Source organism: Pelophylax lessonae (genome assembly GCF_965119305.1).
Source record: "Pelophylax lessonae genome assembly, chromosome: 3".
Classification (NCBI taxonomy): domain Eukaryota; kingdom Metazoa; phylum Chordata; class Amphibia; order Anura; family Ranidae; genus Pelophylax; species Pelophylax lessonae.
In genome coordinates, this window is record NC_138770.1 from 641,237,460 (window position 1) to 641,258,453 (window position 20,994).

At 44.1% G+C, this 20,994-nt stretch overlaps 1 protein-coding gene across 2 annotated transcripts in view; it reads left to right on the top strand.

Moving 5' to 3' along the window:
• PRKCE (protein kinase C epsilon) overlaps positions 1-20,994 on the top strand; it is a 670,827-nt gene that overhangs the window by 357,271 nt on the left and 292,562 nt on the right. For both annotated transcript variants that reach the window (XM_082249847.1, XM_082249848.1), the window contains exon 4: positions 12,196-12,230. In XM_082249847.1, the coding sequence (XP_082105973.1) occupies positions 12,196-12,230 (35 nt within the window). The remainder of the gene's footprint in view (positions 1-12,195; positions 12,231-20,994) is intronic.

Below are 20,994 nucleotides of genomic sequence, written 5' to 3' on the forward strand. Positions count from 1 at the left end.
CACTGCCCACTACACTACACTGCCCACTACACTACACTGCCCACTACACTACACTATACTGCCCACTACACTACACTGCCCACTACACTACACTGCCCACTACACTACACTACAATACACTGCACTACACTACACTGCCCACTGCACTACACTGCCCACTGCACTACACTGTTCACTACACTACACTGCCCACTGCACTACACTACACTGCCCACTACACTACACTACAATACACTGCCCACTACACTGCCCACTACACTACACGACAATACACTGCCCACTACACTACACTACAATACACTGCCCACTACACTACACTACACTTCCCACTGCACTACACTGTCCACTACACTACACTGCCCACTACACCACTATTTCATCCATAGGGCGCCCGCTGGACATCTCCCAGCCTAAACATGGCGGCAATCGGCAATCGCAGACAGCGTGTGATACTTTGTCAGACAGAGTGACACTGCGGGAATGCGCCCCCCCAGATGTTGCGCCCGGTGCGGCCGGCCCCCCCTGCACCCCCCACGCTACGCCACTGCTCCACTGGCAAGTACGGCCCACCTAAAGTCTGAAGGACAGTAAACCAGCCCTTTGTTTAGAATGTTTGGAGACCTCTGCTATACAGGTTTGGCAAGGGAACAACAAGAGGCAACCAGTCGGTAGTCATTTTTGAACGAACATATACCTAAAAGTAAACCCTGATTGGTTGTGTCTTTTTAAAGAAGTATCATAAGGTTGAAAAATCATAGATCGTTCCCCCAGGGGACCAAGGCATGAAGGACTTAGTCCAGTTCTGGTCTGTGGCCATGTTGCTGGGCGATCTGCCCCTCCACCAATGTCCGACCATGCTGCTCACAAACAGGCCAATATTTAATTGACCGGAGGTGCATGTTAGAAAAGGGTTCCTTCCCAAGACACATCCGGGCAGCTCATGAGGAAGGTATAAAAACTATTTAGACACAGTCAGTGTAAGGCTAGAACTCTGCACAATTCTTTTTACAGAGAGTAGGGGCGTTGCTACAGTGCTGTGCAGCAAAGCCCAGAAATTGGGCTTCAGCCTAGGGTGGAGCTACAGCATAGCACAAAGAGGAATAACAATATAATTTTGAATACACAATGGTCCACAATTTACAGTGGGAACAAGTGCTACCTTCACTTGGGGGGGGGTATTGACTAGAAGTTTTTAAATGTGATAATACTTCTTCTTTAAAGGAGAATTCAAGCTAGTTGCATATTGTTTTCAAACAATTCACATTTGCCAAATCTGCAACTCAATAATGTAAAGTCATTAATGTGGAACTTGCCTATAACTGAGCACCACATACTGAAAACGCTATTTAATTCATTTTTATTATTCAAAGCAAACTCCTCTGTCTCCATGCTTTTTGTTAAGAAACCACTTTGAACCCCCCCCCCCCCCCAGCATTTCTAGCCACAACCATCTTGAGCATGGGCAGATAATTCATGTACAATTTACTTCCTGGAATCCATCTGCCCTTAGCTCAGGCATGCAGGCAGGAGGGTGTGCTTAGCTGAGAAAGCCCATCCTCTCCTCCTCCAGATGAAAGAAATAAAATGCCCATGAAGACGTATGACATAATTTTGGCCTAGGCCAGAAATCAGGAAGCAACTGAAGAAATGCAAAAAAAAAAGTTTCAAACAAGTAATTTAAATGTACCTTTCTTTCTGTTTACTAATGCTAGCAGCCCAAGGATTTTAAACGCTTAGTTCTGCTTTATGAAAACAAAACTATAAGGGGTATCTTGAATGACACACCTGTGACCCATCTGTATTTTATCAGCAGCCTTTAATCCATCCATGTCTACCCCTAAGCCAAGGGTGGGGAACCTTTTTTCTGCCGAGGGCCATTTGGGTATTTTTAAAATCATTCGGGGGCCGTAAAAAATGATCAACTTAAAAATGTGCCTGTTATAGTGGGTCAAACATTTAATTAACTCACCCCTAATGTGATGGCTGCAACTGCTTCTCTTTGGTGAGGTGTGTGATGTTAGCTGGTATTGATGATGATGCTACTGGCAACTGGTTTTCCAGGTTTGCCCCCCTTAATGCAGAGTGATTAGTGCCCCCATCAATGCAGAGTGATGAGTGCCCCATATATCAATGCAGAGTGATTAGTGCCCTAATCAATGCAGAGTGATTAGTGTCCCAACAAATGCAGAGTGATTAGTGCCCCCTTAATGCAGAGTGATTAGTGTCCCAATCAATGCAGAGTGATTAGTGCCCCCTTAGTGCAGAGTGATTAGTGTCCCAATCAATGCAGAGTGATTAGTGCCCCCTTAATGCAGAGTTATTAGTGCCCCCATCAATGCAGAGTGATTATTGCCCCCATCAATGCAGAGTGATTAGTGCCCCAATTAATGCAGAAGGATTAGTGCCCCCCATCAATGCAGAGTGATTAGTGCCCCCATCAGTGCAGAATGATTAGTGCCCCCATCAATGCAGAATGATTAGTGCCCCATCAATGCAGAGTGATTAGTGCCCCCATCAATGCAGAGTGATTAGTGCCCCAATCAATGTAGAATGATTAGTGTCCCCCATCAATGCTGAGCAATGGGGATTAGAGCGCCTCCTGATTACACACAGAGCGGGTTCCTCTGCTTACCCGGAGCGGGCACTCTCCTACAAAGTCACGCCTCCTGGACCGACTCCTATGATAGACATCACCACTGTGCTATCTATCATAGGTAGGAGGCGTGACTTTGTATGACAGCGGGTAAGCAGAGGAACCCACTCTGTGTGTAATCAGGAGGCGCTCCCACTCCCCTTCCCCTCCGGAGGCAGCCCAATGGCAGGGCCGGATCAGATGGCTTCGGGGGCCGCATACGGCCCACGGGCCATAGGTTCCCCACCCCTGCCCTAAGCAGTCAATTCAGTTAGAGTAACAATACTCATTTTATTGCTGATGTGCAGGAGTGAGCACCATGATCAGTGTAGTATTTTTGCTGCTAAACTCTCAGGAATGGGAGTAATAGCCACAATTCTCAGTTGGAGCTGCTTGGTGGACCTGGCTATAGTGTGGGGGTCAGATGGTGACTCTTTGACAAATCAGATGTGTTCTGCAGTATACTCGAAGAGAAATAAAGGATCACTCTACATTTCTCTTCTCCTGTGCATTTATCCTACTGACGTCTAAATCCTGCCAGAATACATAACAGGAAGAGAACCGTCACTTCAGGCGGCTTCCTGGAAGCTGCATTAGTCAACTGTGGCCAGTGCAGGAGAGATATTTGAATGGACGATGTAAAAAAAATATATATATTTTCTGCTTTAGAGATCATGATCTGTACATACAGTACAGCTCCACCACAAGACATATACAGTGCCTTGAAAAAGTATTCATACCCCTTGAAATTTTCATGTTACAACCAAAAACGTAAATATATTTTATTGGAATTCTATGTAATAGACCAACACAAAGTGGTCCGTAATTGTGAAGTGGAAGGAAAATGATAAATATGTGAAAAGTGTGGCTTGTTTTTGTATTCAGCCCCCCTGAGTCAATACTTTGTAGAACCACCTTTCTCTGCAATTACAGCTGCAAGTCTTTTTGGGGATGTCACTACCAGTTTGCACATCTATGCAGTGAAGTGGAAGGTGAACCTCCGCCCCAGTGTCAAGTCTTTTGCAGACTCTACCAGATTTTCCTCTAAGATTTCATTGTATTTGGCTCCATTCATCTTCCAATCAACTCTGAGCAGCTTCCCTGTCCCTGCTGAAGAAAAGCATCTCCAAGACATGAGGCTGCCACCACCATGTTTCACGGTGGGGATGGTGTGTTCAGGGTGATGTGCAGGGTTAGTTTTCCGCCACACATAGCGGTTTGCTTTTAGGCCAAAAAGTTCCATTTTGGTCTCGTCCGACTGAAGCACCTTCTTCCACGTGTTTGCGGTGTCCCCCACATGGCTTCTCGCAAACTGCAAACCGACTTCTCATGGCCTTTTTCAACAATGCCGCTCTTCCATAAAGGACAGATTTGTAGTGTGTGTGACTAATAGTTGTCCTGTGGACAGATTCTCCCACCTGAGCTGTGGATCTCTGCAGCTCCTCCAGAGTTACCATGGGCCTCTTGGCTGCTTCTCTGATTAATGCTCTCCTTGCCCGGCCTTCAGTTTAGGTGGACGGCCATGTCTTGGTAGGTTTGCAGTTGAACAGTGCTCCGTGAGATGTTTAAAGCTTGGAATTATTTTTTTTATTACCTAACCCTTTTCTAAACTTATCCACAACTTTATCCCTTACCTGTCGGTGTATTCTTTGGCCTTCATGATGCTGTTTGTTTACTACGGTTCTCTGACAAACCTCTGAGAGCTTCACAGAACAGCTGTATTTATATTGAGATTACATTACATACAGGTGGACTCTATTTACTAATTATGTGACTTCTGAAGGCAATTGGTTCCACCAGATTTTAGTTAGGGGTATCAGAGTAAAAGGGGGTGAATACAAATGCACGCAACACTTTTCAGATATTTATTTGTAAAAAAAAATTGAAAACGATTTATCATTTTTCTTCCACTTTACAATTATGTGCCACTTTGTGTTGGTCTATCACATAAAATCCCAATAAAATACACTTACGTTGTTAGTTGTAACATGACAAAATGTGGAAAATTTCAAGGGGTATGAATACTTTTTCAAGGCACTTTATTTTATTACATGTCTTTTTATAGTGCAAACAATTTACATACTGTACAGTCACATCAGTCCCTGCCCTCATGGAGCTTACTTTGTAAGTCCCTAACTCACATGCATACATACACATACTAGGGCCAGTTGAGACAAGGGCCAGTTAAACAAGCAGCATATCATTGAAAATGGAAGGAAGGAGGAATTATGGGACTATACAATACCAAGTGATACAAATACTAATAATATACACTGCTCAAAAAAATTAAAGGAACACTTTTTATTCAGAGTATAGCATCAAGTCAGTTAAACTCCTGGGCTATTTACCTGATCAGTTAAGTAGCAAAGGGGGTTGTTAATCAGTTTCAGCTGCTTTGGTGTTAATGAAAATAAAAGTTGCACTAGATGGACAACAAGGAGGCAACTTTCAAAACGAGAATAAGTTTTACAGGTGGAGGCAGCTGACCTTTTTATTTTTCCCTACTCCTCTTTTCTCACTGTTTTTGGCTAGTTTTGCATTTGGCTAGGGTCAGTGTCACTACTGGTAGCATGAGTTGGCGATACCTGGAGCCTATAGAGGTTGCACAGGCAGTCCATCTCCTCCAGGATGGCACATCAATACGTGCCATTGCCAGAAGGTTTGCTGTGTCTCCCAGCACAGTCTCAAGAGCATGGAGGAGATTCCAGGAGACAGGCAGTTGCTCTAGGAGAGCTGGACAGGGCCATAGAAGGTCCTTAACCCATCAGCAGGACCGGTATCTGTTCCTTTGTGCAAGGAAGAGATGGATGAGCCCTGCCAGAGCCCTACAACATGACCTCCAGCAGGTCACTGGTGTGAATGTCTCTGACCAAACAATCAGAAACAGACTTCATGAGGGTGGCCTGAGGGCCAACGTCCTGTAGTGGGCCCTGTGCTCACTGCCCGGCACTGTAGAGCCCAATTGCTTTTGAACACCAGAATTGGCAGGTCCGCCACTGGCACCCTGTACTTTTCACAGATGAGAACAGAATTACCCTGAGCACATGTGACCGATGTGAAAGGGTCTGGAGAAGCTGTGGAGAACGTTCTGCTGCCTGTAGCATCGCTCAGCATGACTGGTTTGGTGGTGGGCCAGTGATGGTCTGGGGAGGCATATCCATGGAGGGACACACAGACCTCCCACAGGTGTCAAACTGGTGGCCCTCCAGCTGTTGCGGAACTACAAATCCCATGAGGCATTGCAAGGCTGACAGTTACAAGCATGACTCCCACAGGCAGAGGCATGATCGAACTTGTAGTTCTGCAACAGTTGGAGGGCCGCCAGTTTGACACCCCTGTGCTAGGGGATGAAGGAATTAATACCATTGAATGGTCCTCACATTCGCCTGACCTAAATTTAATTCTCTGGGACATTGTTTTGGTCCATCTGACACCGCCAGGTTGCACTTCAGTCTGTTTTAGGAGCTCAGTGATGCCCTGGTCCAGATCTGGGAGGAAATACCCCAGGACACCATCCATCATCTCATTTAGGAGCATGCCCCGATGTTGTCAGGTATGCAAATAAGCATGTGGGGGCCATATAAGCCACTGAGTACTGTTTTGAGTTGCTGCAATAAAATTTCAGCAAAATGGACTAGCCTGCTGCATCATTTGTTCACTTTGATTTTCGGGGTGTCTTTGAATTCAGCCCTCTGTAGATTGATAATTTTAATTTGTATCAAACGATGTGGCATCCTTTCCTTCCTAACACATTAACCAGTCCATATCAATATAGATATCCAGCGTGATATTTTTGCTCATTGGGATCTTATGTGTTTTCAAAGTGTTCCTTTAATTTTTTTTGGAGCAGTGTATATAAAAAAATGTTACAAAGCTTTGAGTATCAACTGGTAAAATTTGAGCATAGAAAAAAATTAAATAAAAACCTTTCCATGTGCTGAAGGTATGTAGTGTATAACATCAGATATTTCTGAACTTTATCACAATGAGACCCCAACGCGTTTCAACTTGTAGGTCCTCTTCAGGGGCGTTACATATTCTGTAGGCTGGTTTTCTGCAAGACATATATATGTGTGTATATATATATATATATATATATATATATATATACACCAATATATTTTGTAATACACTGAAAGGACTAATTTATGCAACATCATATATTTAAAAAGTACATGATTAAACACCAGTGTACCTGGATCTAATGTTAAAGTGGAGTTCCAGACGTTTTGGTGTTTATTAAAAGTCAGCAGCTACAACAAGTGTGTAGCTGCTGACTTTTAATAAGCACACACTCACCTGTCCCAGGATCCAGCGATGCGGCCGCCTGAAGCCTTTGGTTCTCTCCCTCTCCTCTCTGCGGCGACGGCATCACTAGTGTGGGCACCCGGCTGTGACAGCTTGCGGCTTTACAGCCAGGTAAGCACTGCGCATGCGGGAGTTGCGCTGCGCGTCCTGAATGGCCGGGCAATCTTCTGGGACCTGTGTCATGTCTCAGAAGATTGCAGGGAGGGAGGGGGCGAGGAGAACTTCTACTCGCGCCACCTAGGGGGCCTGAGCGGAAGTGGGAGCGGGTACCGGTCAAATCTAGGTACCCCCCCAAAAAAAAAGATAAGCCAAATGGGGCATGTCAGGGGTTCAGGAGTCCTTAAAGTGGAAGTTTCACTTTTAGGTGGAACTCCGCTTTAAATATACATACACAATGTTTTGTTTTAAAAAAACAGCATATCATTATAGTGTGGTAGGAAACCAACACAAGCACAGGGACTCCATGCAGACAATGTCTTGGCCAGGATTCTAACTGTAGATCTCCAGTGCTGGATGGCACTAATCACTAAGACTATTTTGTAAATGTGCACAAAATCATTTATGAAATGCACAAAAGCTGTGTTGTGCTTGAAGTGCCATTCATTGTTCCTGGCACCCCAAATATGGCAAAATGCGTGCCTTGAAAAAAAAAAAAAAGCATGCAAAGCTCTAAAAGATGCATGAGCTTTGTAGGGCAATGCATGGGCTGGTAGGGGAGTAGCTGTACAGTGTGCAGAAGCATGCATATAACACGATTTTGCACTCATTTATGAAACGCTATAACGTGAAGGCTGCCTTATTACTGTACGGCCATACCCATTTGTAGTTCATTTTCTAAAACTAGAGAGTGCAAGATCTGGTGCAGATTTGCATAGAAACCAATCAGCTTCCAGGTTTTATTGTCAAAGCTTAGATGGACAAGCTGAAGTTTTAAGCTGATTGGCTACCATGCGCAGCTGCACCAGATTTTGCACTCTCTAATTTAAGTAAACGAACCCCTACGTGTACATTATTCCAGTTTCACTCAGGCTGGCCATAGATGCCTTGTTTTTCTGGCTGATTGAAAAAAACAAAAAAAAACCAAAACAAATCCATTCCCCTATCTACACCAGCGAGGTGGATGGAGAAACCCTCCCCGCTGGAACAGAATACGCTGAGCAGCGACTGCAATCACTGATTAACCGCTTGCTGACAATAACATCACAGTCAAAAAAATTATTATTATTATTTTTTTCTAAATTAATACATATACAGCCAATATTAGCTTACATCTTTTGCAAATGTGACTCAGCTTATGATTGTCAGTTGCATATGATGTAAGCTACTTTTGGGTTAATAAGTATTTTATTATAACACAGTACAAATATTTTTTTGACTGTGAAGTTATTGTTTCTTAGTGTGTTACTTTTCTGATGAAAAATCTGTTATAAATTGTTTGAAACGCGTTGAATAACTCCAGGTGAAATTTGCTGTGGAAATAACATCTCAAACAGCAAATGACAACTGGTTGTACCACTAAACACTAAATAAACTTTTTTGTTGTAGCTCCTCTGTTACTCGTTACATCTGTACAAATAATTGCTTTTAATTTGCCACAAGTTTTGTGGTGGATGTTTTAGTATGTGATATACAATAGTATGTGATATACAAATAAAGAAACCAATTTTCTACTTTTTTTTAAAAAATGTGTATTTTGCTTCAAGTGGTTTCCGCTACAGGCTTAAAAGTTTGGTGTTGGATCACTAGGTATGGTGGCAACCAATACCTACATTTGAAATGATAGAAGGATTTTATAGCTAAATTTTTTATTTATGTTGTTTTTTTTGCTGTCTACATCTAGGTTAGGTTGATTTCCCTTTACAAGTAAGAAGAAATATCCCAGAGTGAGGGAAATCTCCTCTTAGGCCAGGTTCACATAGGTGCACTGCAGTTGGTTTGGGTGCAGCGCACTTGTATTCACTATTCCACATTACACGTGGTTTTCACGGCGCTCCCATTGACTTCTATTAGTTCACTTATTTTCTGAAAACGCATCAAAGATGCAGCATGCAGAAATTTTGTTTTGCTTTCATGAAAACATATGACCTAATAGAAGTCAATGGGAGCCCACCTAATGCTGCATGTAAAAGGCAAATAAACTGAGCTGCACCCAAACCACAAAACACCAGTGTGAACCCACCCTTAGCCAATTGTCACCAGAGCTGGTGTGACCATTGGAACATGCTCCTGCCCTCCTGTGTTGACTGTCTAATTTTGGATTTCCCATCATGTTTTCAACCGGAGACAATGGTCATCAGAACAGATAGAGAGGGGGCATAGAAAATAAAAGCTGGCAGGGGTTTAAACACTTCAATCTCTATTCAGAACTAAAAATGAAAACCTTTTGGCTTTACATACACTTTAATCTTGGGGATATATACAGTGGGTATAGATAAGAATCACCCTTTAATATTATCCATAAAATCCAAAATAATAAAATTTTGTTTTGCAGCCTGAAATGAAGACAGACACTTATAACATCCAAGTGAAAGATATAACGCTAACATGTCAGAAAAAAAAAAATAATCAAAAACTGAATCACTGTGTTAGAAAACGGATCACCCCCCTCCTAAAAATTACTTGTAAACCCAATCATGAGTAGCTAATCACCGTCTCAATGGCATACAAAGCCATTTGACTTTCAAATGTGATCAACTGTGGTCATTTTGATCAGCTCAGCATGAAAAGAGCTTTCCTGGAGCATTTAGGTCCCTGCTTGTGCAACTGAAGCAAACAATCAACTATGGGTAGCAAGGCACTGTCACTGGGATCTCTGGGATAAAGTTGTGGAGAGGCACAAGTCAGGAGATGGATACAAACAAATGTCAAAGGCTTTATCAATGCCTAGAAGCACAGTGACATCTATTACTAAGAAGTGGAAGGTATTTGGTTACAACACAGACCCTCCCTGGATCAGGACCTTGCTCCAAACTGGATAAAACTGGTCAGAGAGACTACCAAGAGGTCTACAGCAACTCTGAAGAAGTTGTAGAAATTTATAGCAAAGAATGGTCATTGTGTGCATGTGACAAAAATATCACAATTTCTCCATAAATGTGGCTTGTATGGGAGAGTTGCAAGAAAAAAGCCACTCCTTAAGAAAGGCCACATGCAGTAACTACTGAGCTTTGCCAAAACGCACCTTGAGGATTCTGAGGCCACATGGAAAAAGGTGTTATAGTCAGATGAGACTAAAATTTAATTATCGTATTTGGCATCAACTACAGTGCCTTGAAAAAGTATTCACACCCCTTGAAATTCTCTTAGATATCCCTTAGGTAGGGGTATCAGAGTAAAGGGGGGCTGAATACAAATGCACCCCACATTTTTCAGATATTTGTAAACAATTTTGAAAATCTTTTTCCTTCCACTTTACAATTATGTACCACTTTGTGTTGGTCTATCACATAAAACCCCAATAAAATACATTTACGTTTTTGGTTGTAACCTGACAAATTGTGGAAAATTTCAAGGGATATGAATACTTTTTCAAGGTACTGTATAGGTCTGGTGGAAATCCAATACAGCTCACCATCCAAATAACACAATCCTACAGTGAAGTATGAAGGTGGTAATATCCTGTTATGGGAGTGTTTCTCTGCAGCAGGGACTGGAGAACTTTCAGGATAGAAGGACAAATGGATGGGGCAAAATACCATGAAATTATTTAGGAAAAGCTGCTGCCTTCTTCCAGAAAGGTGTCAATAGGAAGGTTTATTAAAAAAGAATCAAATTTTGCTTGTTTAATAGGAAGGTTTACCTTCCAACATGACAATGACCCAAAGCACACAGTGGTTGAAGGAGATGATGGTGAATGGCCTACTCAGAGCCCAGACTTAAACTGCATTGAAAATCTGTGGAATGACTTAGACTGCAGTCCACTGACAGTCTGACGGTCACCATCAAATTTAACTGAACTTTAGCAGTTCTGCAAAGAAGAGTGGACAAATATTTCAAAGTCTAGATGTGCAAAGTTGGTAGAGACATATCCCAACAGACTCAACGCTGGAATTAAAGCAAAAGGTGGTTCAACAAAATATTGACACAAGGGGGTGATCCTTTTTCCAACTCAGTGGTTACATAGTAGGTGAGGTTGAATAAAGACAATAGTCCATCCAGTTAAACCTGTGTAGGTGTGTGTGGCCTTAATCATTTCACATACCCCTTAATGTTTTGATCCTTGAGGAGTACATCCAAGAGTCTTTTAAACGTAGCCATACTCCCCACAGTTACCACCATTTGTGGTAGAGAATTCCGCAGTAGTCCTTACTGTAAAGAACCTCCTGCGTAGCCTGAGGTTAAAACGCTTCTTCTCTAGTCCCATTGCATGGCCTCGTGTCCTCATGCATTCCTTGAGACTGAATAGTTTTTTTTCTATGCTGGGATCACCGTTGAGGTGTTTTAAATTGCTATCATGTCCCCTCTCAGGCGTCTCTTCTCCAGGGAGAATAAATTGAGCGCTTATAAGCGCTCTTCGTAATTAAGGTTCTCCAATCCCCTAATCAGTTTAGTTGCCCTTCTCTGGACTCTTTCCAGCTCCTTCACATCCCTTCTGAGGACTGGCAACCAGAACTGGACAGAACACTCCAGATGGTTGGACCAGTGATTTATAAAGTGGTAGTGATTCTGTTTTTCATTTTTTTTTTTTTTTTTCCTGACAGGTTGGTGTTATAGATTTCACTTGGATGTTATAAGTTGAGTAAATCCAATTGGATACATCAAAAACGGTCTGTCTGTCTTCATTTCAGGCTGCAAAGCAACAAAATGTGATTATCTTAGGCCCCTTTCACACTTGTGCGACTTCAAAGTCGCGCAATTTACAGCGGTTTTGCCGCGACTTTTGCTGCGATTTTGACTGGGCTTGAATGTCTTTGGCCTCAAAATCGTGCCAAAGTAGTGCAGGGACTACTTTGAAGTCGGTGCGACTTCAAGTCGCACTGATATGAATGGGGCCCATTGAAAATAATGGAAAAACGACTTGTCATGGGATTCTGTGGTCCAAAATCGCGGGACAAGTCGCACTAGTGTGAAAGGGGCCTTAAAGGAGGGGGTTGCTTCTTTTCTATACCCACTGTAGAAGTATGATTCAGGCAGCAATTGCCAGTATTTCTAAGCCATTCGCCTTGTCCCCAGCCATGTCCCCTCTTAGAGGTGTTTTTAACTTTGATAGAATAATTATTTTTATTTCACTCATTGATTGTCTTTTTCATTTACAGGGGTGTAATAGGGAAACAGGGATATCAATGTCAAGGTAAGAGAAGGTTCCTGAAAATGCAGTGATATACAACATACCATGTTGAATTCTGTATATGGCCTTAAGGGCTCATTCACGCCATGTCAATTAATCAACACAGCTCAATGCAAGGGCAGGTTGAACAAAAATTGTATGCACCCTATTCACCCAATAATGCTGTGCCACGATGTGCTGTATAAAAATTTATCATGCCTGTATTTTTGAAAGCACATTGCATGGCACTGCTTGTCACTGCACTGCAGCATTTCACAATGCGCAGTGGCGCATATAGAATATTGAATGACGTTTCACTTACCACTGGGGCAGGGTGGGACTGGTCATTCCACAAAGATGGTCCATTGGGACATGCAGAGGCTGGTAATAGCACAGAGAAAGCTAAAACACCAGTGAGATTATCACTGACCTACACATACACATGAGACCCAAGTATTCTAGAGATACAGCGGGTAAAATAAGTATTGAACATATCACCCTTTTTCTAGGTACATATAATTCTAAAGGTGCTATTGGCATGAAATTTCCCCCACTTGTCGGTAACAACCCATGCAATCCATATATGCAAAGAAACCAAAACAAAAGTTCAGAAATTAAGTTATAGTAAAATGGGATGACACAGGGAAAAAGTATTGAACATGTTAACTGAAATTTATTTAATACTTGGTACAAAATTTTGTATTGGTAAGGACAGCTTGAAAGACAGCTCCTATATAGAGAAACTAGTCGTATGCATTGCACAGGTGTGATTTTTGGTTCATTCTTCCACACAGACTTCAAACCTTGAAGGTTAGGGGGCCTCTTTCATGAACTCTGATCTTTGTTCTTTCCATAGATTTTCTGTTGGATTCAAGTCAGGTGAATGGCTGGGCCATTACTAGGGTAGTTCAGATCCTACCTATTTAACCAAATTACCTGGATCAGTACCCAACATACCCCCCCCCCCTTACCTTTAAATGAAAACACTAAGCATTGGGATTAAAAAGCAGATTCGGCCTTTTATTAAACAAAACCATAAATAATATAAAAACATAAAATGGTCAAGCCAATCTAGATCAAAGAATGGTTATAGATCCTTGACGATACCATCTAACACAACTTTGGAGTCTGTGGTACCATTAAGTAAGGTTCTGTCCTCCTTACTGACCACAGACCCCTACCACCTTACACTACTCGGTCGGTCTAGACTGAACCAAACCAACCATAGGACTCCATACCTGAGATGGGTCCCACCATGTTATCATTTGAGACTATGTCTTGGACCATCATCAAGGATCCCAACCGCCAACTTCCAAACTCCTTAGCAGAACAGAAAATGGCATCACCAGGGCGGGCTGGAGGGACGTTTCTCCTACGATCTTCAATCTGCAAGGGAAGTCCCTTCACACTTTCCCTCTAACTACTTTCTCCTGCTCCTCCCAATCGCTTGGTCTGCATGGCCAATAAGGTAAGAGCCCCGACCTCTCAAATCCTAACAGCTAATTTAACCTCCTACTGCCTGGTTTTCATTCCACCCTGTCATGTACTGTATGCCCTATGCTTATCATTTCCTTCAAGCTTCGGGCATATCTTGACTAAGGTAGTTTAGATCCGACCTGTTTAACCATATTACCTGGGTCAGTACCCAACACCACCTCCCCTTTACCTTTAAATAACAACACTAACTCAGCATTAGGATTAAATGGCCGGTTCGGTCATTTATTAAACAAAACCATAAATAACCGAAAAACAAAACAGTCAATCCAATCCAGATCAAAGAATGGTTTCCGATCCCCCACCAACAGTCCCCCAGAACTCTCCTGGATAGGCTAAGCAGCTCGCTAATCCAGAAAGCACCAAGAAAGGCCACCAAGAATGTGGCCCGAAACAAAGTCCCCTTATAAGGTGATGAGCAAACCATAGGCAAACGGTCCAGTACGTAACTCAATACTGAAAAGGAAACTGGAAGCCTAGAATCACAACTACGCCTACCCCTCTGGTAACCCTTAAGCGCCAGCACAAAAGACTTGGTGTAATCTGTGATACCTGCTAATAAAAACGCAAGTCCCGACAGTTTTTGATCCAACATGGACACTAAGGTACCTTTTGTAAGATTATAGCAAACTAAATATAGCACCAAAGATGACCGGTCCACCTCAGAATTCTTCCCACCTAACTCCTTAAGTAAAGAGAAACATTCCTTCCATGCTTTGGAGTAGGACACCCAAGTTTCCACGCAGAGTGAGTCCTGTATCAGTCCAGCGACGTCTCCAATGCAATCCTCCATAGACGCTGAGGACAAGGCACCCCATGTTGATCCGCCTCCAGTGCCAACATGCAAAACTTGTCCCACTGAAAACGAGACAAAACGTCTGCTAATTTGTTGGTAGCTCCCGGAATGTGAACAGCATAAATAAACGTATTCAATCACAAACAACTCAAAACCAAGTAACGCAAGAGCCTAACCACCTGTGGGGAAGAAGCCGAGATGTTATTAGTTGCTAAAACCACGCCCATATTGTCACAATTGAATCAAACTTTTTTTATTCTGAAAAGCCTCCCCCCCCCCCAAAGTTCCACTGCCAAGACTATGGGAAATGGCTAGAGTAGCACCAGGTTCCTCAACAATCCAGCGGCGCGCCACTCCTCAGGCCATGGCTTAGCACTCCAACACCTCTAAAAATAAGCCCCATATCACGCTGAACCCGCTGCATCTGTGAACAGGACCTGATCTGCATTGCTGACCAGACCCCCAGCCATAAAGAATGGCTGTTAAGAGTCAAGAAAAATATCCCAAATATGCAGGTCGGTCCTGCGCTCCATGGAAGGCCTCGATGCCAGATGTAGCCGCCGACAAATGCCTGCAGAAAATCCTAACCCATGGGAATAATTTTGCAAGCAAAGTTTAGTTTACCTAGCAGGGATTTTAACTCCTGCAACCTAATCCTCCGAAATCCACATGCTTGTCCCACTTGAGTTCGCAGAGCCAACAGTTTATCCATGTGCAATCTGCATTCCATGGCCACTGAATCAATGGTAATTCCAAGAAAAACAGTACCGTGGCCAGACCTTCCATCTTGCCCAGTGCCAAAGGAGTTCTGTAACATTCCACAAGATGTTGCAATGTCCCCAGAAGGATCTCACAAGTCCTTGACTCCAGCAGTCCCATGCACAAAAAACCATCCAGATATTGGATGATGGTGTTCACCCCCGCGACCTCCCTAAACGTCCACTCAAGGAATGAATTAAACCTTTAAAACAGGGAAGATGAACTAGAACAACCCATCGGCAAGCAACGATCTACAAAGGAAGAACTTTCCCAACAGTATCCTAGCAAATGGAAACTCTGAGGATGGACTGGGAGCAGCTGGAATGCAGATTCAATGTCTGATTTAGCCATGAGCGAGCCCTGCCCGTATCTATGTACCCAGGAAATAGCTGCATCGAATGATGTATAGGTAACTGCACATTCCAGTGGGTTGATACCATAATTCACTGAGCCTCCTTTTGGATAAGAGAGGTGATGGATCATCCGAAATTTACCTGGCTCGTTCTTCAAAACCATGCCCAATGGGGAAACTACAAGCTGCGGAAGAAGCGGTAAAAAAAATGGGCCACTCATGTGACCCAAGGTCCCTTCTTTCAGCAGCTTCTCTGACACAACCGATGGAATAAGAAGCACCAAACGTAAATTATTGAAAATGAGAGGGACCTCCCCCAATGTACTTGGGATTCAAAAACCCTCTCTAAATCTTGACTCCAGGATAAGGGCTGCCTGATCCAGATACCTATTTAGAAAAGGAAGTATCCTTTCCAGCTTCCCCGGCATTGTCCCTTTTTTCCAGTAGTGTCGTTGGCAAGCCCTTTTCCTTGTCTAAAACCGCGAATGAGGGAATAATTTCCTCCGCAGCCTGAACATTTGTGTTTGAAGTGGCAGGTGCTTCCAAACCAATACTTTCTTCCATTAAACTGCCAACAAATCCCCTTTCTTCTAGGGGCTGGTGATCCAGAGGTGAATGCACCGCCGACCTCTCCAGGAAAAAGCTGACCACCAGCCCCGGAAGTCATCAACTTCATACAGAGGCTGATATCTTTGTGATCCCATTGTATGGAGTGGCGGATGGCTTTTCATTGACATAACTGTTCATCATAGCAGATCCATGTCAGCCCCCCCCCCCCCTGTATACCCTGTGAGCCTCACTAATGGCTTACAATTAGCAAAACAGGGCTGAACAGTTCTCTGGAGCTTTTTCCCCAATCATGCTAGTAAAAATTGCAAATGCTTGCATACTCCTTCTTGCTTTCGTCCGGTCTAACGCGATCCAAGTTACATTTTTCAAGTGGGAGCAGGAAAGATATTTTCACATACTCACCCTTCCAAATTTTTTTGCGCACTTTAGCTTTAAGGTGTGCCACCAGTCCTTTGAAGCGTAAATATACCTCATGTTTTGCCGAGTCAACTAACCGCACCTTTTCCACTTCTTTGTCTCCATCCTTCGAAGTCTCAGCGGTGATTGCTACAGCTACCACCAAGTCCACGTTGGATTGTGTGCCTGCGACTACCGCTGCTGGTGTCACCAACGGAGCTCTTGAAGGGGCGCAAATGCCCCGGAAGAGGTCTCCCTTCCCTGAGGGGGAGCCCATGGCAACGCTGGCGGGGAGTCCCTCGTCGCCCCAGCTTCTAATCACCGCAACAAGTCCCGCAGACTATTCCAGAGGCCCCTGCCAGCCTGACCTGAACCCGCCTCCTGCTCTTGGGCCGCTTGGTCTTCAGCCCTAGCCCCCCTGACATAACAGAAGAAAAACAAGATAAATCAGAAACTGTACACTCACCGGGCTGCACTGGGTAGGAAGCCATGCCAGTCATTTCAGATGCCCCCACTGCCTCCAGGGTCTCCTTTTCCAGCTTCCGTCCTTGGAGCTGCTGACTTTCCCCTCAGGGTGAACCTCTGCCTGTCCGTGGAGCTGTTGTCCCCTGCCAGCCGACCAACCCCTCATTTTGAACACTGCAGGCAGGATCTGCTGCTCCTGCTCTGGGGTACCCTGAGGGCTTAAGAACCATCCGTCCCGGCTCAGTCTCCCTCCGATGAGGTCATCCGCAGGCACTGCTGCCCTCTCCTCCACTCTGGCAGCTACCTGGGCAGCTCCCACAAGCCTCAACCTCTGTCTCCCTCTGATGACATAATCATCCGGCAGCGCCACCCTCTCTGTTTTAGCCGCTTCTCTGGCATACCGCACAGGCCCTGACCTGGACCTGTAGGCATTCCCCCTTGACTGCCGGGCTTCCCCAGCTGAGGAGCTGGATATCCCATGCTACTGCTTGCAGAATGAGGGCCGGCGCCCACTGTGCAGACTATCCCCTACCGGGCTGTCATGCCGACCAGATCATCACAATCAGTGCCAGCCGCCCGCACCTGGGAGCGGACTACAGATGAGGGGACCGTGGCTGCTGCATAGTGAGCTTCTCTCTCCTGTGGGCACTGCCTTGCATGGGGATTCCCCCAAGGACCCCCACCCGCATTAGCATGCAATTGCTTATCAGGTGGACCTAGAGGGTCAATTCTGGGGCTCCCAATGCGGCGCTGAGCCCTTGGGGTATGCTCTGGGCTAAAGCGCACCGGAAGCTGAGACTTCTGAGCTCATGTGGTGGCAGGCCCCGGCTGAGATTGTTCCTGCCTAACCCCTTGCAGTTAAGCTGCTACCTGGCTTTGTACCCATTCAGGGCCATGTACAGCAGCAGCAGCTATCAGCTGATTTAATAGCTGCTCCAACTCACTTATTGTTCTCTCTCTACTTGAGATGGCCAGACGAACCTTTCTCCTACGATCTCCAGTCTGTAACTGAAGCCCCTTCACTCCTCCCCTCCAACTACTCTCTCTCCTGCTCCTTCCCATCATCTTGTCTGCTCAGCCAATAAGGTAAGAGTCCTGATCTCTCATATCCTAACAACTAATTTATCCTTCTACTGCCTGGTTTTCCTTCCACCCTGTCATGTTTGCCCTATGCTTATCATTGCCTTCAAACTCCGGGCATGTCTTTCAAGCAGCTTTATTTTCTTTCTTTGAAACCATGTGAAATTTTCCTTGGCTTTGTATTTGGGATCATTGTCTTGCTGAAATGTCCACCTTCGTATCATCTTCATTATCCTGGTAGATGGCAGCTGATGTTTATCAAGAATGTCTTGGTCCATTTTTCTATTTATCCTTCCTTCAATGAAATAAAGTTTTCCAGTACCGAATGCTGAAAAACAACCCCACACCATGATGTTCCCAACTCCAAGCTTCACTGTTGGTATTGGGGTGTTTTTGGGGCGAAGTGCAGTGCCATTTGACCTCCAAACATGGTGTGTATTATTATGGCATCCAAAGAGTACAATTTTGATTTCATCTGACCAGACTGTATTCTCCCAGTATTTCACAGGCTTGTCTAAATGTGCAGAAAACTTTAAACAAGCTTCAACATGCTTTTTCTTCAGCAATGGAGTCTTGCATGGTGAGCTGCATACAGGCCATGGCGGTTGACTGCATTACTTATTTTTTCTTTGAAACAATTGTACCTGCTAATTCCAGGTCTTTCTGAAGCTATCCATGAGTGGTCCATAGGGGGGGCGGAGCGTGCGTGGCCGACGCAGATCGTTTCTCCGGAGCACTATCTACACTACATGTCAGCAAAGCAGGCACGGCTGAGTGCCCTGCAAATGTGAGTTTGTTTATTCTCTTCAATAAAGCTGATTTATATATATATATACAGAGAGCACTAGATTTTGTCCCATTCTTATCCCCATATATATCTTGGAATCCCTGGAGCTACACAGTAGAGAGGCCCTTTCCTGGAAATCCATTATCCATGTTATGTGATTGCTGGCCCATTTGGGTCTGATGGGAAGGTGAGAGGCTTATCTGTCTGGTGGAGGGATTCACTAAACGGTGCTCACAATATTCGTTGTTTATCACGATTGGATCACATTTCAGTTGAACACTGGGACTTTTGGAGATTTCTTTGATTGGAGCACTAGCACGATTATGTGCCTTATGAACTGTTTTTCATCTATTATTATCACATATTATCACTGTTTTATTTTGTGTGATTTCTGGCGCAACACATTTTTGTATTATTAGTGGTCCTTGGCTCTTCTGATAATTCTTTCACCTCCTCTGTCAGAAATCTTGCGAGGAGCACCTGGTCGTGCCCGGTTTATGGTGAAATGATGTTACTTCCTCTTCCGGATTATGGTCCCAACAGTGCTCACTGGAACATTCAGAAGCTTAGAAATCCTTCTCTAACCAATGCCATCAGAATGTTTTGCAACAATAAGATTGCAAAGGTCTTCAGAGCTCTTTGCTTTTACCCATCATGAGATGTTTCTTATGTGACACCTTGGTAATGAGACACCTTTTTATATACCATCAGTTGAAACTGAACCAGCTGATATTAATTTGCACTGACAAGGGGCAGGATTGCTTTCCAGTTACTGATAGATTTCAGCTGGTGTCTTGGCTTTCCATGGCTTTTTGCACCTCCCTTTCTCCATGTGTTCAATACTTTTTCCTTGTGTCATTCCACATAACCTAATTTCTGAACGTATTTGTTTTGGTTTCTTTGTATGTATGGATTGCATGGGTTGTTGCCGACATGTGGAGAACATTTTATGTCAAAAGCCCCTTTTGAAATATACACTATATTCCCAAAAGTATTGGGACGCCTGCCTTTACGCGCACTTTAACTTTAATGGCATCCCAATCTTCGTCTGTAGGGTTCAATATTGAGTTGGCCCACCCTTTGCAGCTATAACAGCCTCAACTCTTCTGGGAAGGCTGTCCACAAAGTTTAGGAGTGTGTCTATGGGAATGTTTGACCATTTTTCCAGAAACGCATTTGTGAGGTCAGACACTGATGTGGACGAGAAGGCCTGGCCCTCAGTATCCGTTCTAATTCATCCTAAAGGTGTTCTATGGGGTTGAGGTTAGGACTCTGTGCAGGCCAGTCAAGTTCCTCCACCCCAAACTTGTTTAATTTTTAATGTGGCTGCAAAGCATCATGTCCACAGCATGTGTACAGCCCTGAGCAGTTACATGTCCTTTAGGTGGGCAGTCGAAGGATGTGGTAAAACTGCGGCTCAACTGCTGACTTTTACCCTTGGCTGCACATCTGAGAGAACCCTAAAAGACTATGTTACCCACAGAGACTTCACATCGCCCCCCAGTGGGGACAGGAAACTAACTACGGTGCGTCCTGGAAGCAGAAGCGCTTTTGCTTCCAGGACGCACCGTGACATAACACGACAGGTCATTGCGATTGGGGACCAGTTCATCTGGTTCCATCACATTGATCTGGGCACTGGCCAACCCTATGTGGCAGGACCTGGATGTTCTCAGGCCCACTGGGGGCAACCTCTTTGGCTCTTTTGGGGATTTGCACAAGCTTTGTGATCATCACATTGTACAACTGGTTGTGGGTCTGTATTTTGCATGCAGTTCAATAGAATATTTCTCAACCGATATGCCCTTGAAGAAGATAGAATCATCTCGCTAAGATTCCAAACGCATTGGGCTTCACCCACCCTGTTCCCATAGGGGTTGGGTCCCCTTTTTGGTTGCGTTTGTGTGTATATTGTCCTGAATGTGTTTTTATTGCCACAACCATTCTGTTTTTATGTACTTCTATTACATGTATTATCATTATTTTGTATAAAACATTGTTCATTTACATAATTGACATATGGATTATTATAGTACAGCCCCATAAAGTCCCATAGAGGAGCATCTAGTTTTTTTCTCTTAAAACACAG